The 17,199-nt window shown below is 54.2% G+C and overlaps 2 protein-coding genes and 1 pseudogene across 7 annotated transcripts; all 3 read left to right on the plus strand.

The window, feature by feature from the left end:
* The first annotated feature begins 221 nt into the window (after positions 1–221).
* Positions 222–4,927, plus strand: TBL2 (transducin beta like 2). 5 transcript variants are annotated; one of them, XM_055795555.1, is made up of 7 exons: positions 223–537; positions 610–740; positions 823–1,007; positions 1,647–1,798; positions 2,875–3,001; positions 3,824–3,976; positions 4,366–4,927. In XM_055795555.1, exons 1-7 carry the CDS (start codon positions 432–434, stop codon positions 4,820–4,822), a joined length of 1,311 nt encoding a protein of 436 aa, XP_055651530.1. In that variant the 5' UTR covers positions 223–431; the 3' UTR covers positions 4,823–4,927. The 5 variants fall into 5 exon arrangements, with proteins under 5 accessions (XP_055651529.1, XP_055651530.1, XP_027640531.1 ...); XM_055795554.1 differs by having other exon boundaries at positions 222–740; XM_027784730.2 differs by lacking the exons at positions 223–537; positions 610–740 and adding an exon at positions 1,468–1,554 and having other exon boundaries at positions 865–1,301.
* A 419-nt stretch (positions 4,928–5,346) lies between these two features.
* On the plus strand, positions 5,347–9,620 carry BCL7B (BAF chromatin remodeling complex subunit BCL7B). 2 transcript variants are annotated; one of them, XM_055795557.1, is made up of 6 exons: positions 5,347–5,512; positions 5,888–5,963; positions 6,463–6,559; positions 7,647–7,832; positions 8,057–8,136; positions 8,541–9,620. In XM_055795557.1, the coding sequence occupies exons 1-6, from the start codon at positions 5,421–5,423 to the stop codon at positions 8,631–8,633; spliced, it is 624 nt and encodes a 207-aa protein (XP_055651532.1). In that variant the 5' UTR covers positions 5,347–5,420; the 3' UTR covers positions 8,634–9,620. The 2 variants fall into 2 exon arrangements, with proteins under 2 accessions (XP_055651532.1, XP_055651533.1); XM_055795558.1 differs by having other exon boundaries at positions 7,662–7,832.
* A 106-nt stretch (positions 9,621–9,726) lies between these two features.
* Positions 9,727–16,185, plus strand: LOC101916929 (schlafen family member 11-like; annotated as a pseudogene).
* Positions 16,186–17,199: the final 1,014 nt, after the last annotated feature.

Below are 17,199 nucleotides of genomic sequence, written 5' to 3' on the forward strand. Positions count from 1 at the left end.
AGGGGCGGGTGGGGCGGGCGGGGGCGGGCATGGAGAGGCTAGAGGTGGGCAGGAGCGGGCAGGGGGCGGGCAGGGCAGCCATTGGGGCGGGCAGGAGGCGGGCAGGGGGCGTGCAGGGGGCGGGTGGGGCGGGCGGTGGCTGGCGGGGGCGGGCAGGGGAGGGCATGGAGAGGGTGGAGGCGGGCAGGAGTGGGCAGGGCAGTGACGGCAGGGGGCGGTGGGGGCGGGCAGGCCCGGAGCGGGGCAGTACCACCCCTCCGCCGCCAGGGGTCGCCCTTCGTGGAGGTGCGCGTGCCCCCTTGGTGCGCACGCGCACGCGGAGATTCACCCCCCCTCCTTCCCACCCAACCCCCGGCACCGCCACCACTCGGCGCACGCGCGCCGGGTCCCGCCGGGGGGGCGCGGCCCGCTGAGGTGGCGGTGGCGGGAAGATGGAGGCGGCGGCGCTCGGCGGGTCGGTGCTGCCGGGCGGCCTCGTCCTCCTCCTCGTCCTGCTGCTGCTGGCGGCCGCGCTGTGCCGCGCCGCGCCGCCGGACGGTGAGTACCGCGGGCACGGCCGGGGGGCCGGGCCGGGCCGGGCCGGGCTGAGCCGCGCTCCGCTCCCCGCAGGCGCCGGGGCGAGCGGCGCCGCCAGGCCGGAGGAGCCCAGGAAGGCGAAGCCGGCGGCAAGGGCCCGGCGGGACAAGTCGCAGCAGCAGCAGCACAGCTTCGCCCACCGGCTGCTGGTGGCCGCCCTCAAGGTACCGTGTGTGGCCGGGACAGGCCGGGCCGGCGCTGCCCTCCCCGCGGGCCGCCCCCGCTGTGACCGCGCTCTCTTCGCAGGGCCACAGCGGCTCCGTCTCCTGCCTGGACTTCAGCAGCAACGGCAAGTACCTGGCGTCGTGCTCCGACGACCGCACGGTCCGTCTGTGGAGCACCCGGGACTTCGCGGCGCGGGAGCACCGCTGCCTGCGTGCCAACGTGGGGCTGGACCACGCCGAGCTCGTCCGCCTCAGCCCCGACTCACGGTAGGGCCGGGCCTCCCCACGCCGCCTCCACCCACGGACCGCTTGGGCGTATCAGCACCGGGATGTCCCGCAGACAGAGCTGCTGGTCGCACAGCCCAAGGATCAGCGATGTGTCTTCTGGGCTGCGTGGAAGCAACATCCCTCACCGGGCCTTAACGGCACCACTGGTTCATGGGCTCACGTGAAAGCAGCTGGCATCGCAGTGTGGCTCTTGGGACAAATATCCCCGTGCCCACCTTGCTGCACCCATGGAATATCCTTGTTAAGGTCTTTGTCAGCAGGCCCTGCAGCTGGGTTGAGTGCCTGAGCCTCTCTGAGAGGCTGGGGAGAGAGCTCTTGCTGGCTGGGAAGGCTGGTGGAAAAGCATGCCTTGGCACTTTGTGAAGCAGCCTCTTCTTAGAGAGAGGGAGGAGTCTTGTTTCCAGATGTGAAGTAATAAATTCTGTTCTTTTCCATTCAGTGTTGCATTTGAGCTAACACAGGGAAAGAACTTGGTGCCCTGGTGAAGCCTGCAGCTTTTTATCTGCCAGTGCATCCCTTTTCCCAGGTGCCACTGAATAACCTGTTAGCTTACCTGTTGTAGCTAGGCTGAGCTGAGGTAGCCCGTTTCTTAATGGTTCAGTGCTCATCTTTCCCCAGGGCATTCATTGTTTGGCTGGCAAACGGCGAGACTATTCGTGTCTATAAAATGACCAAGAAGGATGATGGCAGCTTCACCTTCACTGCAACTTCTGGGGACTTCCCAAAGAAGCACAAGGCTCCCATCATTAACATAGGAATTGCAGAGACAGGTATGGAAATGACTTAGTGAGTCTCAAGATCAGCTTTGATTTGGTTGTAAAGCAAGAGCTGCGTTGAAAGTGTTGGAGTTTCTCGCATTTTCAAGGCCCGTTTTTGCACCAGCACTTGAGTCTCTGTAGTCTTTTAGGCGTTACTCTAAAGACTTTGTTTACTACGTAGTAAATTGAAAGATGTCATTTTCAGACAGTTTATATTCCTGCAAGCACAGAACTAGCTCTGTGGTGTGCACAGTCTCTTAATTTACATTTTCAGGGATGCTGTTGCAAAGAGGTCTGGTCACAGTATTGAGAGGATGGCTGTTCTCTGGCCCACCAGTCTCTCTTTAACCAGTCAAAAGTATCTCTAGCAAGTTTGTACAGTCTATCTTGGACTTCTGGGTATGAGTTAGCGGTTGGGGCTCAATGGATTAATGCTTCAGCTGTATGACAGCAGGCAGTTGGAAGTGGGTGTATGTGAGTTCACCTCTGTAATAGGAGAGCAGAGAAGATGGTAACAGAGACCCTTGTTCAGCTGTGAAAGTGAAAATTTAAACCTGCAACAAGTAGCTGAAAGGTAAATGGGCAGCTCCGTGTCCGGGCTGAGATGGAAAAAGGGAGTGTCCAGAATGTTGATACCGCCAGGAATCGCAGATAATAGTAGTGTGACTTGTAGTCAGCTACCTACTCACAGTCCATGACTTGAAAGCTACGGATGCCTCGGGTATCTGTGGGAGATTGTCTGCTGTGTTACTCCTGTGGTACTGGCTTAGTGCTGAGCTCTGCAAGTGGGATCTGAGTGGTGCTGGGGCGGGAAGCATGTGTGGTTTCTGAGTGCCCACTGCCAGCTGATGACTGCCAAAGCCGGGGTGCACTAAGGCATAACCAGGAATTGAGTCTTCTGGTAAGAATCTTTGTTCTGTCCTGGGGGGTTGACAGTCCTTGAATTTTGGTGCTGCTTTTGGTTTTCTTGATGTCTGGGCACAGGGAGAGTTTTTAACTGTGCTTAGGGACTGTCCTAGGCCTTTGATAGGCCTGTGGCAGGGTTAGGCCTGGGAGCTATCCTGATCTTTGCCTTTTTTTCCCCCCAGGGAAGTTTATCATGACAGCTTCCAGTGACACTACCATCCTGATATGGAGCCCGAAGGGTGAAGTCCTAGCCAGCATTAACACTAACCAGATGAACAATGCCTACGCCATGGTGTCACCCTGTGGGAGGTGAGGAGCAGGAGGTATTCCAGGCTGCTGCCATTGCAGAGCAGGAGGTGCAGGAGACAGAACATCCTCTTGCCTTGCCAGAGGACGTCATCAGTTCAGACCATTGGCAGATAGGAGTTATTTTAATGCAATTTTCTGAGGGTTCCACATTTTAAAAAGGGATTCTGGCCCCTGCAAGCTGAGAGCAGCCCCTACAGGAGCTCTGACTCTCATCTCAATGGTCTTAAGACACTTGGTGTGTTGCCATTGTGCCTCAGCATTGCTGTTCCTGTTAACTGTCTCCTGAAGAGCTGAGAACAGCACTGGCCTCAAATAGCAGAGGTGGGACAACGCAAATGGTGTATGTAAAGCAAACAGAAATTCTAACTTATTTGTAACCTTTTAAAGGTTAATTATAAAATTAAAATATTTGTTACTGGGAGATTTGTTTATCAAGAAAATCATGTTTTCCGCTCTCTTAACTTGCTGCAGGAAGACTTGCCATGCTCAAAGCTCAGTGAGTTTGGGGATTAAAAAGCATTTAGCATTTTTACTTTGGTTTAAGAGTTTTGCATTCCTGTTGTTCTGGTCCCTGGTTGCCTACCTTAGTGTTCCCTTTACCAGCTTGGTTTCAGTGAAAACTTTTTCAGTGGACCAAAGCAAAGATTTGAACATAGGAGTCTGGACAGGTTCGCCTTCGCAGAGCCCTGTCTTACACACCCGTCGGTGCCAGGGGGACCAGAGGGGAGCCAGAGGGGAGCTCTGTAGGGCTGGCCCCACAGCCCGGCAGAAGTGGGTGCTCAGTAGCAGATACCCTGTGTCTCTGCTTGTTCATTCACCCAGGTTTGTGGCATCCTGTGGCTTCACCCCCGATGTGAAGGTGTGGGAGGTGTGTTTCAACAAGAACGGAGACTTCCAGGAGGTGGCCAGGGCTTTCGAGCTGAAAGGCCACACTGCTGGCATACATTCCTTCTCCTTCTCTAATGACTCGAGGAGGTGAGTGTGTATTATCCACTGCCTGAAACTGTATGCTCTGGCTCACCCTCAGGACATGTGAGCTCGCCTCTTCCAGTATATGCCAGCAGCCTGTATGGGGGGGCTGCACTCCTGCATGGTGGGGGGAACACTGCCCTGAGCGCTCGCCTGGGAGCCCAGGGCAGCAAACCCCTGACTGGCTCATGCCGCCTGCATATTCCCCATGGATGTCATCCTTGGGGTGACTGCTGTCCATGCTCTGGAAAGAGAACAAGGACTGTGTGTGTGTACAGACTCACACCTCCCAAAAGAGCTCGCTGTCCCCAAAGCATTCCTGGTTTGCAGGTCTGGTGGGTGAAGCGGTGCTGCCTCATTTCCTCGTGCTCACCTGTGCTGTTTCCTGGCTGCAGGATGGCGACCGTTTCGAAGGATGGGACATGGAAGTTCTGGGACACAGATGTGGAATATAAGAAGCAACAGGACCCATACCTGCTTCTGACTGGGAAATGTGAGGTGACGGAGCCTTGTCGCATCGCCCTGTCCCCCGATGCTCGTGTCGTCGCTATCTCTAGTGGCACAGACATTGTCGTGTACAACACGAGGAGAGGGGAGGAGGAGGAACGCTTCCTTGGCGTGCATGGACAATGCATAACAGACTTGGCTTTTGACACCAACAGCCGCTACCTGGTGTCGTGTGGGGACCGAGCCATCCGTGTCTTCCACAACACCGCTGGTCACCGGGCAGTGGTGGAGGAGATGGAGACCATGCTGAAAAAAACTGGGAATAAAGCCACCCAAGAGAGGCTGGAGCAGCAGATCTCCAGCGCCCGCAAAGCGCTGGCGGCGATCTATGGCAGGAAGCACTAATCTCCCCGCATGTCCCGGCTTAGCCGTTGCGTTCTGCCTTTGGGGACTTTTTTTTTTTTTTTTTTTTTAATAACTGAACAACTTTTAATAAAAGAGTGCACAGACCGCGTGCCCGGGTCCTGGCTCGGGCGCTGGGTGGCCGTACCGGGGGGCGCTGGGCGGCGGGGTGCCAGGGGCAGGTGGGGGCCAGGGTGGGTGCCGGGCTGACGCTGCGCCGCCCTGCCGGGGGCTCGCCCCCCACCTGCGTCTGTCCCGTGCCCCGTGGGAGCGCTCGCTGGGGCGGGGCGGGCGGGTTGCTAGGCCTTGGGGACGGGGTTCGGGGCGGGTCCCTTGCGCGGGGGCCGCCCGAGCTCGGCCTTCGGTTCGGTGCGGGTGGGCGGGGCGCCCTGGCGGGGCGGGGTTTGCCCGGAAGGAAGATGGCGCCGCAGCGGCCTTGGTAACGCCTGCCTGCAGGAGGGCGGGGCTATCTGCGCAGGCGCACTGCGCACGCCTTCCCCAGGGCGGGGCGAGCGCTGTGACGCAGCGGGGCGGGGCGCGCGCATGCGCGGAGCGAGGCGGCGGGTGCTGCGGAGCCGGGGCTGCCGGGGCTGCGGGCGCCATGTCGGGCCGCTCGGTGCGCGCCGAGACCCGCAGCCGCGCTAAGGATGACATCAAAAAAGTGATGGCGGCCATCGAGCGCGTCCGCAGATGGTGAGAGGCGGGGCCGTGTGGGGTGGGGCCTTCCCGGCGTGCAGCCAATCACCGCACCACACGGGTGCCAGTGGAGGGGCTCCGGTAATGACTATCCAATCAGCGTTCGGCGTGGGGTAGCGGGCGGGGATAGCGAGACAGCGGCCAATGAGCTCGCCCCGTCTGCTCGGGAGTGTGGGGGGAGCCGGAAGCGCTGGTAATCGGCGGGTGGCACGACCAATCACGACGAGACATTCGGGGTGAGGGGGCGGGGCGTAGTGGAATGGCGTTCCTCTGGGCCAATCGGAGCCCGGCGGGAGGGCGGAGCTTGTTGCCAGGTTACCCGCGGGCCCGGCTCCCCCGGCGCCATTAACGGCCGCGTCCGTGTCCGCGCAGGGAGAAGAAGTGGGTGACGGTGGGCGACACCTCGCTGCGGATATTTAAGTGGGTGCCGGTGGCGGACAGCAAAGAGGTGGGTACCGCGCGGGCCGACCCCCGGCCCCGCCCGAGCCGCCGCAGTCGCTTCCCCCCCCCCCCCCCCCCCCCCCCGCCCCGGGGCGGCCCTCGCCGCGCCTCAGGCCCCTCCCGCGGGGCCGGTCCTTGGCCCGTGGAGCCGCGCTGCCGTGTCGCCCGCCGCTGAGGGGCCTGGGCCGCTTCGCTGCCTTGCGCCGGGCGACCGCCCCTCGCTGCCTGGGACCCTTTTTGCCTGAATTCCCATAGATCTTGTTTTCGTCGGGGGGCGCTCCTAGATAGGTGCTAGCTCTTCCTTTCGCCCCTCTCGGCGGGGGGGTCGCCTCAGTCAGAAAAGCACCCAGAAAGGGGAGGGAGAAGGGCTGCCCGAGCACAGCCCCTGGGTTGCTGGAGGGAGAAAGGGGAGTCATTCCTCTGGAGGAGGCTGGGCAGCTCTGTGCTCTCCGGCCAGCGGTAGGCTCCTCTCACCTGGAGTTTCTGCTTTTCTTTCTCTCCTCAAGAAAGAGAAATCCAAATCAAGTAGCAGCACTGCCCGAGAACCCAATGGCTTCCCAGCTGACACCTCTGCCAACTCCTCTCTCCTCCTGGAGTTCCAAGGTAAGTCTGGCTGAGCCCCCTTCAAGCTGGAGGAAGACTTTTAAGGCCTTATAGAAGCTGGAATGGTGCTGGTTTATGTATCCCTCGTGTATTGGGAGGAGCAGTGCATGTCTTCAGCGTGGAGTTATGCAGAGCCACTTCAGGAGTATTCCTGCTGAAATTATTCATTTCTGCTGTCAGAAAGAGCCTTAACTGTCTGTTTCTGGGATCTTCCTGTAGGAAGCTTCATGGGGAACTGGAGGAGTAGGCGTTCTTGTTCCCTTTTTGCAGTCCCTGCTGGGGAGAGGCTGGCAGCTCTCTGCAGCTGAGCCCGCTGCTTCCAGCAGTGACTTGCATGGACCTTAAGATGAAAGGGCAGAGGATCTCCTTGACCTTGCTCTTGGTCTTGGAGCGCTGTGGCCGGCTACAGGCAGGCTGGGCTCTATGATTGAGCTGAGCGAGGCTTAGGCAGTGCATGGGCTTGCTGCTGGAGCAGAGTGTATGCCTGTCCCCAGCCTCTCCACTTGGCTCTGTGTGGCCAAGGAAAATCGGGGGATGTATTGGGACTTCTAGTAGGTGCACTGAGATTGTTAGCATTGCTGGTCTGCAGTTTAGGACTTGGAAAAGATGTGCACCAGGATTGCCTCCCCATCCAGAAGCAGATGCTGAGTATTGCTCTTAGTGTTAGCTTGCTGCCTTGCAAGAAGAGTTACAAAACCCTGGTACACAGGCAAGAGGTCTCCTGCCCTTGAATGCCTTGAGCCCTTGCAAGCCACAGACGTGAGATTTGGCAGTGCAGTGCTTTGTATCAACCCCATGCTTTCTGCTTGTTCTTTCTGAATAGCCGGGGGTCGCTCCCTGTCTGCTCAGACTCATTCCCCAAACAGAAGCACCCCGTCTCCCATGGGCCAGTTGTGTACCTGACGCCAGCTGTGTCCTAGCAGGGAGTCCTTTCCTTTGCCTGGCAGCCCTTGTGGTGATGGGTGACGGTGAATCCCCCTGTACTCTAACTGCATCTGACTGTGCTCTTCGTTCTCCCTAAGAGCCCAGTTGCCAGTGCTGCCCTTGGCTGCCTGTGCCCCTGGGTCAAGGTGCTCTTCTTCACTAGGTGCTGTCTCTGCAGATGAGAACAGCAACCAGAGCTCCCTGTCAGACGTCTACCAGCTCAAGGTGGACAGCAGCCCCAACTCCAGCCCCAGTCCGCAGCAGAGCGAGTCTATGAGTCCTGCCCACACGTCCGACTTCCGCACGGATGACTCGCAGCCACCCACACTGGGGCAGGAGACACTGGAAGGTGAGTGCTGGGCTGGGAAGGGAGGAGGTGGGTGGCTGGGCCTGGGAAAGGCCCTGCTGGAGCTGTTGCTTGTCTGGTAGGTGACTGTCAGGCACTGCTGGAAGCAGACAGGGTAGCGGGGACTCGTGCCTTCTGCTGGAGGTCTCCTCCCCTGGCTCAGGGCTGAGCTGGGTGCTGCCATGCTCCGGGGTCAGCAGTTCCGTTAATGCTTCTGTTCTCCCCAGAGCCTTCCCTGCCTTCCTCGGAAGTTGCAGATGAGCCTCCCACTCTAACAAAGGAAGAGCCAGTCCCCCTTGAGACTCAGGTAAGGGAAGGGGGATTGAAACCATGTCTGAATGCACACAGACCCAGCTTTGCCCTTTCACCCTGTTGCTGACCCTTGTAGCAGAAGCATCTGGATGGATGGACTTGCTCTGCAGTCCCAAAGTGCCCTCCAGGAGCTCCCTAAGCCTCCCAGCTTCCTGACCTGTCCCCTGGTTTGGTTCAGATTTTAAAAGTGTGAAGAAAGGAAGTGGCGGTGGAGTACAACGATGACTCTAGCCAACTCGGGGGCTGAAGTGGGTTCCCATTCCTGGTGTCCTGAGGCTTCCTCAGAGATGAGTCTGGGGTGTCCCCACAGCATGGCACAGCTATGTCTAGGCCCACATGGCTTGGTGGACACACTGAGCTCCTGTTGCTGCTCGTGACCACTGCTTCTGGCTCTTGCAGGTTACTGAAGAGGAGGACGACTCCGGTGCACCGCCTCTGAAGAGATTTTGTGCCGATCAGAACTCTGTGTGCCACACGGCCTCGGAGAGCTAGCTTGCCTGTCCCCAGGGAGAGCGCCTTCGCCAGCCCCTCGCAGAGCTGCCCGCCCTCCCCTGGGGGGACGGGGTGCTTCCTTTCAGTCTGCCCCTTCCCCAGGGACAGGCGCTCCTGCCACTCGCCATCCAGCCTGCCCTTCCCTGCCCAGGGGCCTCCTGCCAGCCCCCCGGAGGCAGCCTGCGCTCCCCGGGGCTGATGGGGCTGCCACCAGTACCTGCAAACTTGCCTCTATTTATTGGCTCCCTCTCTCCCTGCTGACCTGTCCTGTAGCGTGGGGGTCTCCGGTGGGTGGTCTGCATGCACGGGGTGGGCAGTTGTCCACGGGGCTCTCGGTGGCCCCCAGGGCACTGTGGTGGGTGCTGTTTGCCTGCTGCTGGCTCCCCTGCCCGCCCTCCCCTGGGTGCTGCGAGCCAGAGGGCTGCCCTCCCCCCACGTGAAGGGTCTGTCTGCCCCTCTGCGGGTGGTGAGACGTGTGGGGGTGGCTGCGGGTGAGGCTGAGCCCCCTGCCCTGCCACGGCAGGACCCCGCTGGGACGCTGTGCAATAAGCTGCTAGTTTAAGCCATTAGTGTTGGGAGAGAGGGGAGCGCTCCCACCCTCAGGGGGGTCGCCTCTGCTCTGCCGCGGGCGCCAGCATAAGGACCCCCACCCTGTCAGGGCCGGCTGCATTGGGCCCCCCCGGCCGAGAGCAGGGGGAGTTGCTCCCCCGTGCCCAGCAGAGCCCTGCACCGGCCTAGGTACCATCCCGGTACGAGGGAGGATGCGGCAGGGTGCCCTCCCCCCCCCCCCCCCCCTCCCCGCAGGAAGCCCCCCCACCCCTGGCCCCCAGCTCCTGCCGCCAGCCCCCAGCCTCCCCCGCCGCCACTGCATGTCCTGCCGAGTCTGTGATCGAGCCTGGCGAAGCCGAAGGCGCGGCCGCGCGTGGAAGTGGAAAGTTATTTTAGCACTGAATAGAATATTTTTAAAATTAAACTATTTGAAATACAGTGCCCGGTGTCTGCAGGGGGAGGGGGGGTTGTGGTGGGGTGGGAGGCCAGGGCCCGCAGTGGGGGGGGGGAAGCCCGGGGCAGCCCCCAGCCATCTGCAGCAGCGAGTACCCAGCGAGCATCCCCAGGGCCCAGGGGGACCGAGGGCTGTGGTCCCTGGCGGGGGCAGGGGGGGATGTCTTGGTGCGCAGTGTCAAGTTAACTGCAAGACCTCAATATGCAAAAGAGCCCAAATAAGCAGCTTTGTTAGTACGAGGCCTGCAGGTACGCCAGCAATAGTCTGCCTGTGGTTTGTTGCAAATAATTATTTTTATTTTCCAGTTTATTAAATCCAGTGTATAAACTGAAGCTGAAGGCACACAGTTTTCTGTTGTACTGCTGTGTATAATTGTGGTTTTAATATCTCATTTTGAGAGCAAAATGGCCAGACAAGGGCAGCTGCTGATGAATTTAGAAAGAAACTATCCCGATGCAGTAGTAGATATTGAGGAAAATAGCTGTAGGAGAGAGCTCCAGCAAGGAGATCTTGCAATCAGAAAGGGCAATGAAGAGCTTTCTGCAGTAGCGTGTGCATTGCTGAATTCAGGAGGAGGAGTGATGATGGAGATCAGAATTCCAGGTCTCAGGAGCTCGGCTTTGGCCTGGACATAGAGCAGACCCTCGGGGTGCATTGACTGCACCGGCCAGCGAATACCTCATGGATGCAGCAGTGGAGTCACTTGCTGCTTTTTGTTAAAACGTGGAACTGTGGAGGTCCAGCCTCTATAGCTTGAGCGCTGGTTTGTTCGGAGGGGGAAGGAAAGCTGTGCCGATGTGCCAGGCACCGTGCTGAGAGTGAGCCAAGCGCTAGGAGAGCTCTGCTGAAATTTGATGGGGGTGCAAAGGACACTCCTCTGAACACAGAGCCACAGCATCCAAGGTGCCGCAGCCTGGCTTGTAACAAACTGGTGGTTGAGGAGGTCCTGGATTTCGCAGAGACAACACATACTGAATTTAAGAACTTCTCTACAGAGAGTTATCTTGGAATACATTAGAAAAACCATCCCAAAGTATGTCTCTCCCTTTGCAAATACTCAGGGTATTTCTTTTTTAGAGTGGATGACAGCAGAAAAGTCATTGGAAGCCATAGTTCGGTGGAGAAAGAAGCTTTAGACATAAGAGTAGCTGACCCCATGGGCTCGATGCCCACTCATCGCTTCCTCAGCTCTCAGGCCAGCGTGCAGTTTGAGGCTGACACCCTGAGCATTTATGCCAAAGCAGAATGGCATACCACTGGCAGGGCTATGCACACGCTGTGCGAGTTGAACAGCCTTGTTGCAGTTTTCCAAGATAACGCTGAATCCTGGGTGGTGACAGGTGACACAGACAAAAGCCTGAGCATCAGGAAACAGACGGAGCTCATGACAGCTGTAGACCCAGGTAAAATCTGCATTTACATTAGTGCTAACTCCATTTCTGCCTTGGTTTGTAAACTTTCAGGAGGAAAGACCACCTCCTCCTGTTCTGTGTTCTCACCAGCCCTAGAAAAGGGCCTTTGGGCATGGCACGACCACGGGCACTGGGGGTGACCGTGTGGTAACTGGCCTTCAGTGGCAAAAACCCTCCTGTGAAGCATTACCCTCTGAACTGCTTCAGCAGGACTTTTTGAAGCACTTCCAGCTGGAATAAGCCTTCCTAGGGTTTTCATATGCCCCTAAATGAAACGGTAAGACTCAAAATCACCCAGGAGCTTCCAGTGCTCTTAATGACAATTGCAGAAAACTTTTGAAGCTGGCTTTGCCCGTTAAGATGCTTAGGAGGGAGTCAAGTCTTGGTGGAAATCTGGACCCTTTAGGTTCCTAAGAGGGGTTTATTTTGGAAAACAAAAAAGTCCTTACTGGTGCTGATCCCCGTGGAGTGAAATCCCCAGTGCCTGATGCACTAGCAAGGATTAATCTCCATGCCCTGGTTTGATCCATGTAGATTGAGCATCGTGGCACAAGTTGTGTGCCAGCACTAAAGTAAAATAATCTTTTTAGCTGTAATGGCGGCGTCAAACTGACCTGCAACTTTTCTTCTCATTCCCCTTATCAAGTACTAATTACATCTGTGATGAAGTCAGGAACACTAGGGTAGCTATTAAAACCTGGCCAGTCATCTCATCAGAGCTTGAAGCTGAGAAAGGCCCTTCCAAGTGGTGGCTCTGCGAGCGATGCTCACCACGCAGCAGGCTGCACACCGCTCCCCTTCCTGAGGCTCACGCGTATTTCTTATGCCTACCAAAACATCACTTTGCACACCCAGTGTGGCTCCGTGGGTGTAAAGGCTGTTTTAAAGGAGCAGGAGTGCAAGGCTTTCCTTGGTTTAAGGCATGCTGTCCCACTTCATTGTGAAATCCTTCCTGTTCAAAAGCTGTGTCCCGCATTTGGTTCCACCACCCCACCCCAAGACCTGTACGGCAGGTCCCAGAGAGCTTTTCTGACCACTGATTTGAGTAAGTTTTTCAGTTGTAAGATGAAACCTACCCTCCTTTCCTGCAGGCTCCCTGTAACACAATTTTCCCTCAAATGGGTGCCCATTGCAGTGACTGCATGAGCAAGGAACATGCCAGCTGGAGGGGACCCCCCCGTCCCAGCAGCACCCAGCACACCAGGCAGCTCCAGCCTGCTGTGAAACCTCCCCTGTGGCTCTGGTCTGTGCTCAGAGCTGGGACAGCTCGTCTCTTCAAAGGACACAGTCACAGAAAAGACAGAAAGGATGATGTTGATAGGAGGGGAAGGTCTTCTGGAGATGTGCACCTGCTGAAGAGACCTGCGGCACGCAGGTGGTTCCCACAGGGTGCTGGTGTGCTGAACTGTCAGGCCAGGTGTCTCTTACCTGTGCCCTGGGATCTCAACAAACTCATCCCATGTAGGGTCTAGGTCCTGCTGCTGAACTGCAAAGCCGCCTGTTCTGTGAGCCCTCGCTCTTCTGCAGCAAATCAAGATCCTGTTGTTTGTTGGATACTGTCATCTTAACTATGGAGGCAGCACTTCCTTGGGTGGAATCGCGAAGGGAGGCTTTAAATGAATCATTTTAGCCACTCTTTAGTGCTGGGCTTTAAAAGTTCATATGGAATGATTCTAATGCACATAACATACTTTTTTCTTCCCCCAAGATCTTTCAAATCTGGCTGATAAATTTGAGAATGAGCCTCAACTTGGCAAATGGCCCTCCTCTTATCAACCCAGTTTACTCAAAAGCTGGTCTCCAGTGTATGTCTGAATTCTGAAAATGCCTCTACTCAGGTAAGACATTTATTCTGGATATTTTTTTTTAATTTAACATTGTATTTGACAAAACTTCTAGGAAGATAGCATGAGATAAGATTTTAGGCAAACAACTGTTAGGGTATTTAAAAGATGCAACTGCTCCAAAAATGTTGATTTCCCTGATTTTTCAGGTGTTTCTATCTCTTCTGCCGTTTTTGCCACTGAATATAATCCCTAACGCACATAATTGCTGGGAATATACCCAGTGTCCCAGAGGTTTGAGTACTGTCTGCCCTGTTATGCTCAAAAGCCTTCTTATGAACAAAAAAGAGAATTTTATTTCTACTGCAATTGAAATCTAAGTAGTCTAATAGAAGAATTATTATTAGTCAAGATCTAGGTATTACAGATAATGAAAGAAAAAGACAATAAATGAACACCACTGTGAAAAAAGTAGTAGTGGTAATAAATAATAATAATAATAATAATAATAATAATAATAATAATAATAATAATAATAATAATAAACAACCTGCACAGCATCCACCCCAGTTTGTGGCATTAGGCTCAGCCTTCCACTGCCACTCAGGTTCCTGCTGTGACGGCTCCAGTCTGCTGGGGGTTGTTGGGGCAGGTTGTCAGCATCCCCAGTTCTGCCAGGAGTACACAGTTGATGCTGATGGTTTCTTTTTCCTATGGGGTCACGTCCTGTAGGTTTGCTAACACTAACACACTTTTACACCTTGTTTTTTCTTCACTGGTCTGCAAGTTCACTGCTCCATTGGGGTTGAGTGAACACAGCATGTTCACTAAACTGAGAACAAGTATCTCAGTACCCTTAAACCCAGTTTTGCTCAGCTCTGGGGCTGCATTTCTTTATCTGACCATCTGACAGCTGTTCCTGGCCTTGGGGTTGCTTGTGCTCTGTCTCTCACCACCCCACACCCGAATTCAGCCATGCACCCTGTATCCCATATCTGGAGACCCCTGCTGTCCTACCACACCTGTATTTCTGCACTCTGCATCACCACATTACAGGCAGGAAGGTCTTATCCTGTGCAGAAGACCTGCTTGTTCCTACTGTCTGTATAAATGGATGGTTGTTATCCACAGCCACCTGGTTATTAGCAAAAAATGCTGTTACAGGCAAACCAAGTGAAAACAAAGCTCCAAACAGGTCAACAAAAATTCAAACAAAGCAGCTAACCAAGGCTCTGGGCTGAGGCCTCACAAACTCAGCGCACTCCCCACAGCTGGGTACTGGCACTGCTGTGTCGCTGACCTGCAGGGCCAAGTGCCAAGGGTTTGGGTGAGGGATGCCTGGCCAGCGTAGGTGTTTATCTCACCCGGTAAGTTAGTTCTGCTGCCTGGCTCACTGCTACAGGGGAACTGCAGGCTGGGACGCACAAGGGAAGGTAAAGCTCAGCCCTTACCATGCAGGGCTAGAAAACCTTGCCTTGGTTTTATTTTCTAGGTGAAGACTTCCGTTATTTCAGAAACACTTCAGCCATAAAAGCACCGATGGTTGCTGAGCAACAGATACTCCCCCATACCAAGCCCCCAAAGACAAGGGAATAGAAGTAGCCAAGGGCAATGTCAATCCTGTCGTGCTCCTGCAGAGCAGGGCTGTGGATTTTAGGTCAAGCTCTGAGACACACGGGAGAGACACATTCCAGATGCTAGTGCAGTATCAGAGCCACTCCAATCAGCAGCAGATGGATACAGCCTCATTAAACATAGTCCGTGGATTATTTTTTCTGAATTCTGACCTATTAGTTGCTATTAGTTTTGTAATTTTGCTGTCCTTTCACATCTCTTTTCAGGAGCACTGTCAGCTGACCGATTTACTGATCAGTTAACTGTTTTGGTACAGGATATGTAATTGCTGTTTCTTGATGAGAAGAATGTGGTTTTTAAATGGAAAGCTGTGAGACAGTCAGCGTAAACGTACGCTTGCATTGAGATTTTTCTGTGTTACGTATACGCATACCTGTACTTTTAACCTCTAAATTTAAGATAGACAATTTGTGTTAATATTATTTTTACATTACTGTTACTTGTTATTTTGGAGGAGGACCAAGTTTAGTACTGGGATGGCAGGTATCTTTATGTATTCCCCTGTATTTAATAGGAATGTGTATCTATACATCAAGAGACTCATGATGCTCCTAAGTGCCTTTTCCCTTGCTACATGCATTGTGCTTTACCAGTCAGGAGTGTAGGAGATGCTGCAAGTGGGCTGCTCCATCTGGTTCAGCCCCTGGTCTCTCACTGTGGCAGCAACATATCTGTCAAAGGAATACAGAAATAATGAGAAAGCAGATAGAAAGGAGGCAGATCCCTCCAAAGAGACTTTTTCTTATTCCGTTTAGAAGTCAGGCAAGCCTGGATTATGGAGTTTATCTCACTTTTATTCATATAAAAAGTCCTTACAGATTTATCATGGGAAGGTCGGATTTTTTACTCGTACTAAATAATTTATTTTGATGACACCATTGTATAATATATTACTCCGGTAATTGGTGTGTTGAGTAAAATATTTGCTGCGTTTTGTTTTTCTAATTTTTTTTTCTAGTGGGTTCTAATGAAATCAAACAGAAGCCAGAAACCATCTGCACCAACCTGTTCTTAGAGTATCTTGGATTAGAGGATTTAATAAAAAAAAAAAAATCCATCCATTTAACAAGGGGGTACTGATATTGTCAAGGAGTTGGGCTGTTGACATTGGATTGTGGAAAACCCAGGATTTTGTGTGTGTTGTTCTCTTAGTAGCTGAAAATGCGCATCCAGAGTTGTGTGCTGTAGGCAAGGATGCCTCTTCTGCTGAGTTCAAAAACTCGAGGGAAACTGCTTATGCATTAAAGCAGAAACTAGTCAATGATGGGGGTTATGCTTCAACAGTGTATATGATTCCCCAAATACTGCACCTGAATGGTACAAAGAGCTAAATGGAAGTTGCAGAGATGATGCTCCCCAGCAAGAAAACCAAGAAAACCTGTGCCATTACACCAGCTTGTACCCAGAGAATGACACTCACCTCCAGGGGCATCCCAGCGTTCTTGCCTGCGCTTGTGATTATTGTGCTGTCCCTGAACTCCTACTTAAGTGACCGTCTTGGCTGTGAGATTTTCAACTTTCTCACTCTCAAACAGCATGAGCTGCTCTCCAAGAACCCACACAAAGCCAAGGAGCAGTTTGTCCTTGGTCTTCCTGGAACAGGGAAAACTATCATGGCTTTGAAGATCATTGAGAGAACAAGAAACATTTTTCACCATTCTGTGAAAGAGATACTCTAAATTTGTGAAAATTAACCCTTGAAGAAGATTGTGGGGTAAGCAATAATGTGTATTTCCTCTTTTTTTTTTTTTTCATTCTACCCTCTGTACATGCAGCACAAGCCCTGCTGATTTTACATCTGTTTGCCAAATGCATAACTTCAGCTGACACAAGCACACAATAATCACCTCAAGAAAGGTGTTAATGTTGACAGTATTAGTGAGCTGAGCCCTGGCCCAGATTGAGCATTTGCTGACTGCATGTTCAGTGATCGCTGGCTGTGTTAGACCTTGGACAGATAACGGCCTTAGGTTTAACAGTCTATTATGGCTGGTGCTGACACCAAAACTACCCACCTGCCTTTCTCTGTTGCTGCCTCAACACTGCCTGCGCTGGACCTGATGCAAGCTCCTGTGCAGCTGTGCTAGGAACTGAGCCTTGGACCTGGGCCATCTAGACAAGGAGAACAGAAACTAATGCCCTTTTGGTTGAGGATTCCGGGCAGCGCAGTTCCCCAGTCCTGTTCTCACTGTGTTTCCACTGGCGTCAGCAGCAGGCACCACGGTGGACCAAGGCACTTTGCATCAGGGAGTCACAGCCGAGCTCAGGCATGGCAGTGCCCAGCAGCAGGTACTGGCCCCAGCAGGCAGATGGACTGGCAGAAGCGCTGCCAGTCCCTGCTCACTTTGGGGAGAAAAGGGAACCTGTCCTTCGCACAGGAGCTCAGGCACTGCCTGCTTTCCCTGGGCAGGGGAGAGCAGGGCAGAGGGACACCCCAGGGAGCCTTGCCGTGGGGTCCCCATGTAGGAAGGGTGGGCTCATGTCTCCTTGCTAGGGTAGATCCAAAGCCAGCTGGCAGGGACCAGGCAGGCTGTGCAGCGATGCCTGCGCACGGCCAATCCGCTGGAATAAATGTTTCTGCCAGGAAGATAGAGCATGCTGCAGCTGAGGTAGGAAGTTTTGTGGTTTTAGACAGTAAGCAGCAACAGCCATCCAAGCAGGAACCCACTGTGAGATGGAAGCAGTCAATACAGACTTGTCTGGTCACATCTTCTTTTGATTTACCATAAAGT

The sequence above is a fragment of the Falco peregrinus genome, chromosome 2 (assembly GCF_023634155.1).
Source record: "Falco peregrinus isolate bFalPer1 chromosome 2, bFalPer1.pri, whole genome shotgun sequence".
NCBI classification, from domain to species: Eukaryota; Metazoa; Chordata; class Aves; order Falconiformes; family Falconidae; genus Falco; species Falco peregrinus.

Excerpts from the sequence above, each read along its gene's own strand:
- TBL2 (XM_055795554.1), top strand. The coding sequence starts at position 432 with ATGGAGGCGGCGGCGCTCGGCGGGTCGGTGCTGCCGGGCGGCCTCGTC. Across the intron at positions 1,799-2,874 it reads CATAGGAATTGCAGAGACAG|GGAAGTTTATCATGACAGCT; the intron begins GTATGGAAATGA and ends TTTTCCCCCCAG. Across the intron at positions 3,002-3,823 it reads ATGGTGTCACCCTGTGGGAG|GTTTGTGGCATCCTGTGGCT; the intron begins GTGAGGAGCAGG and ends TCATTCACCCAG.
- BCL7B (XM_055795557.1), top strand. The coding sequence starts at position 5,421 with ATGTCGGGCCGCTCGGTGCGCGCCGAGACCCGCAGCCGCGCTAAGGAT. Across the intron at positions 5,513-5,887 it reads ATCGAGCGCGTCCGCAGATG|GGAGAAGAAGTGGGTGACGG; the intron begins GTGAGAGGCGGG and ends GTGTCCGCGCAG. Across the intron at positions 5,964-6,462 it reads CGGTGGCGGACAGCAAAGAG|AAAGAGAAATCCAAATCAAG; the intron begins GTGGGTACCGCG and ends TCTCTCCTCAAG.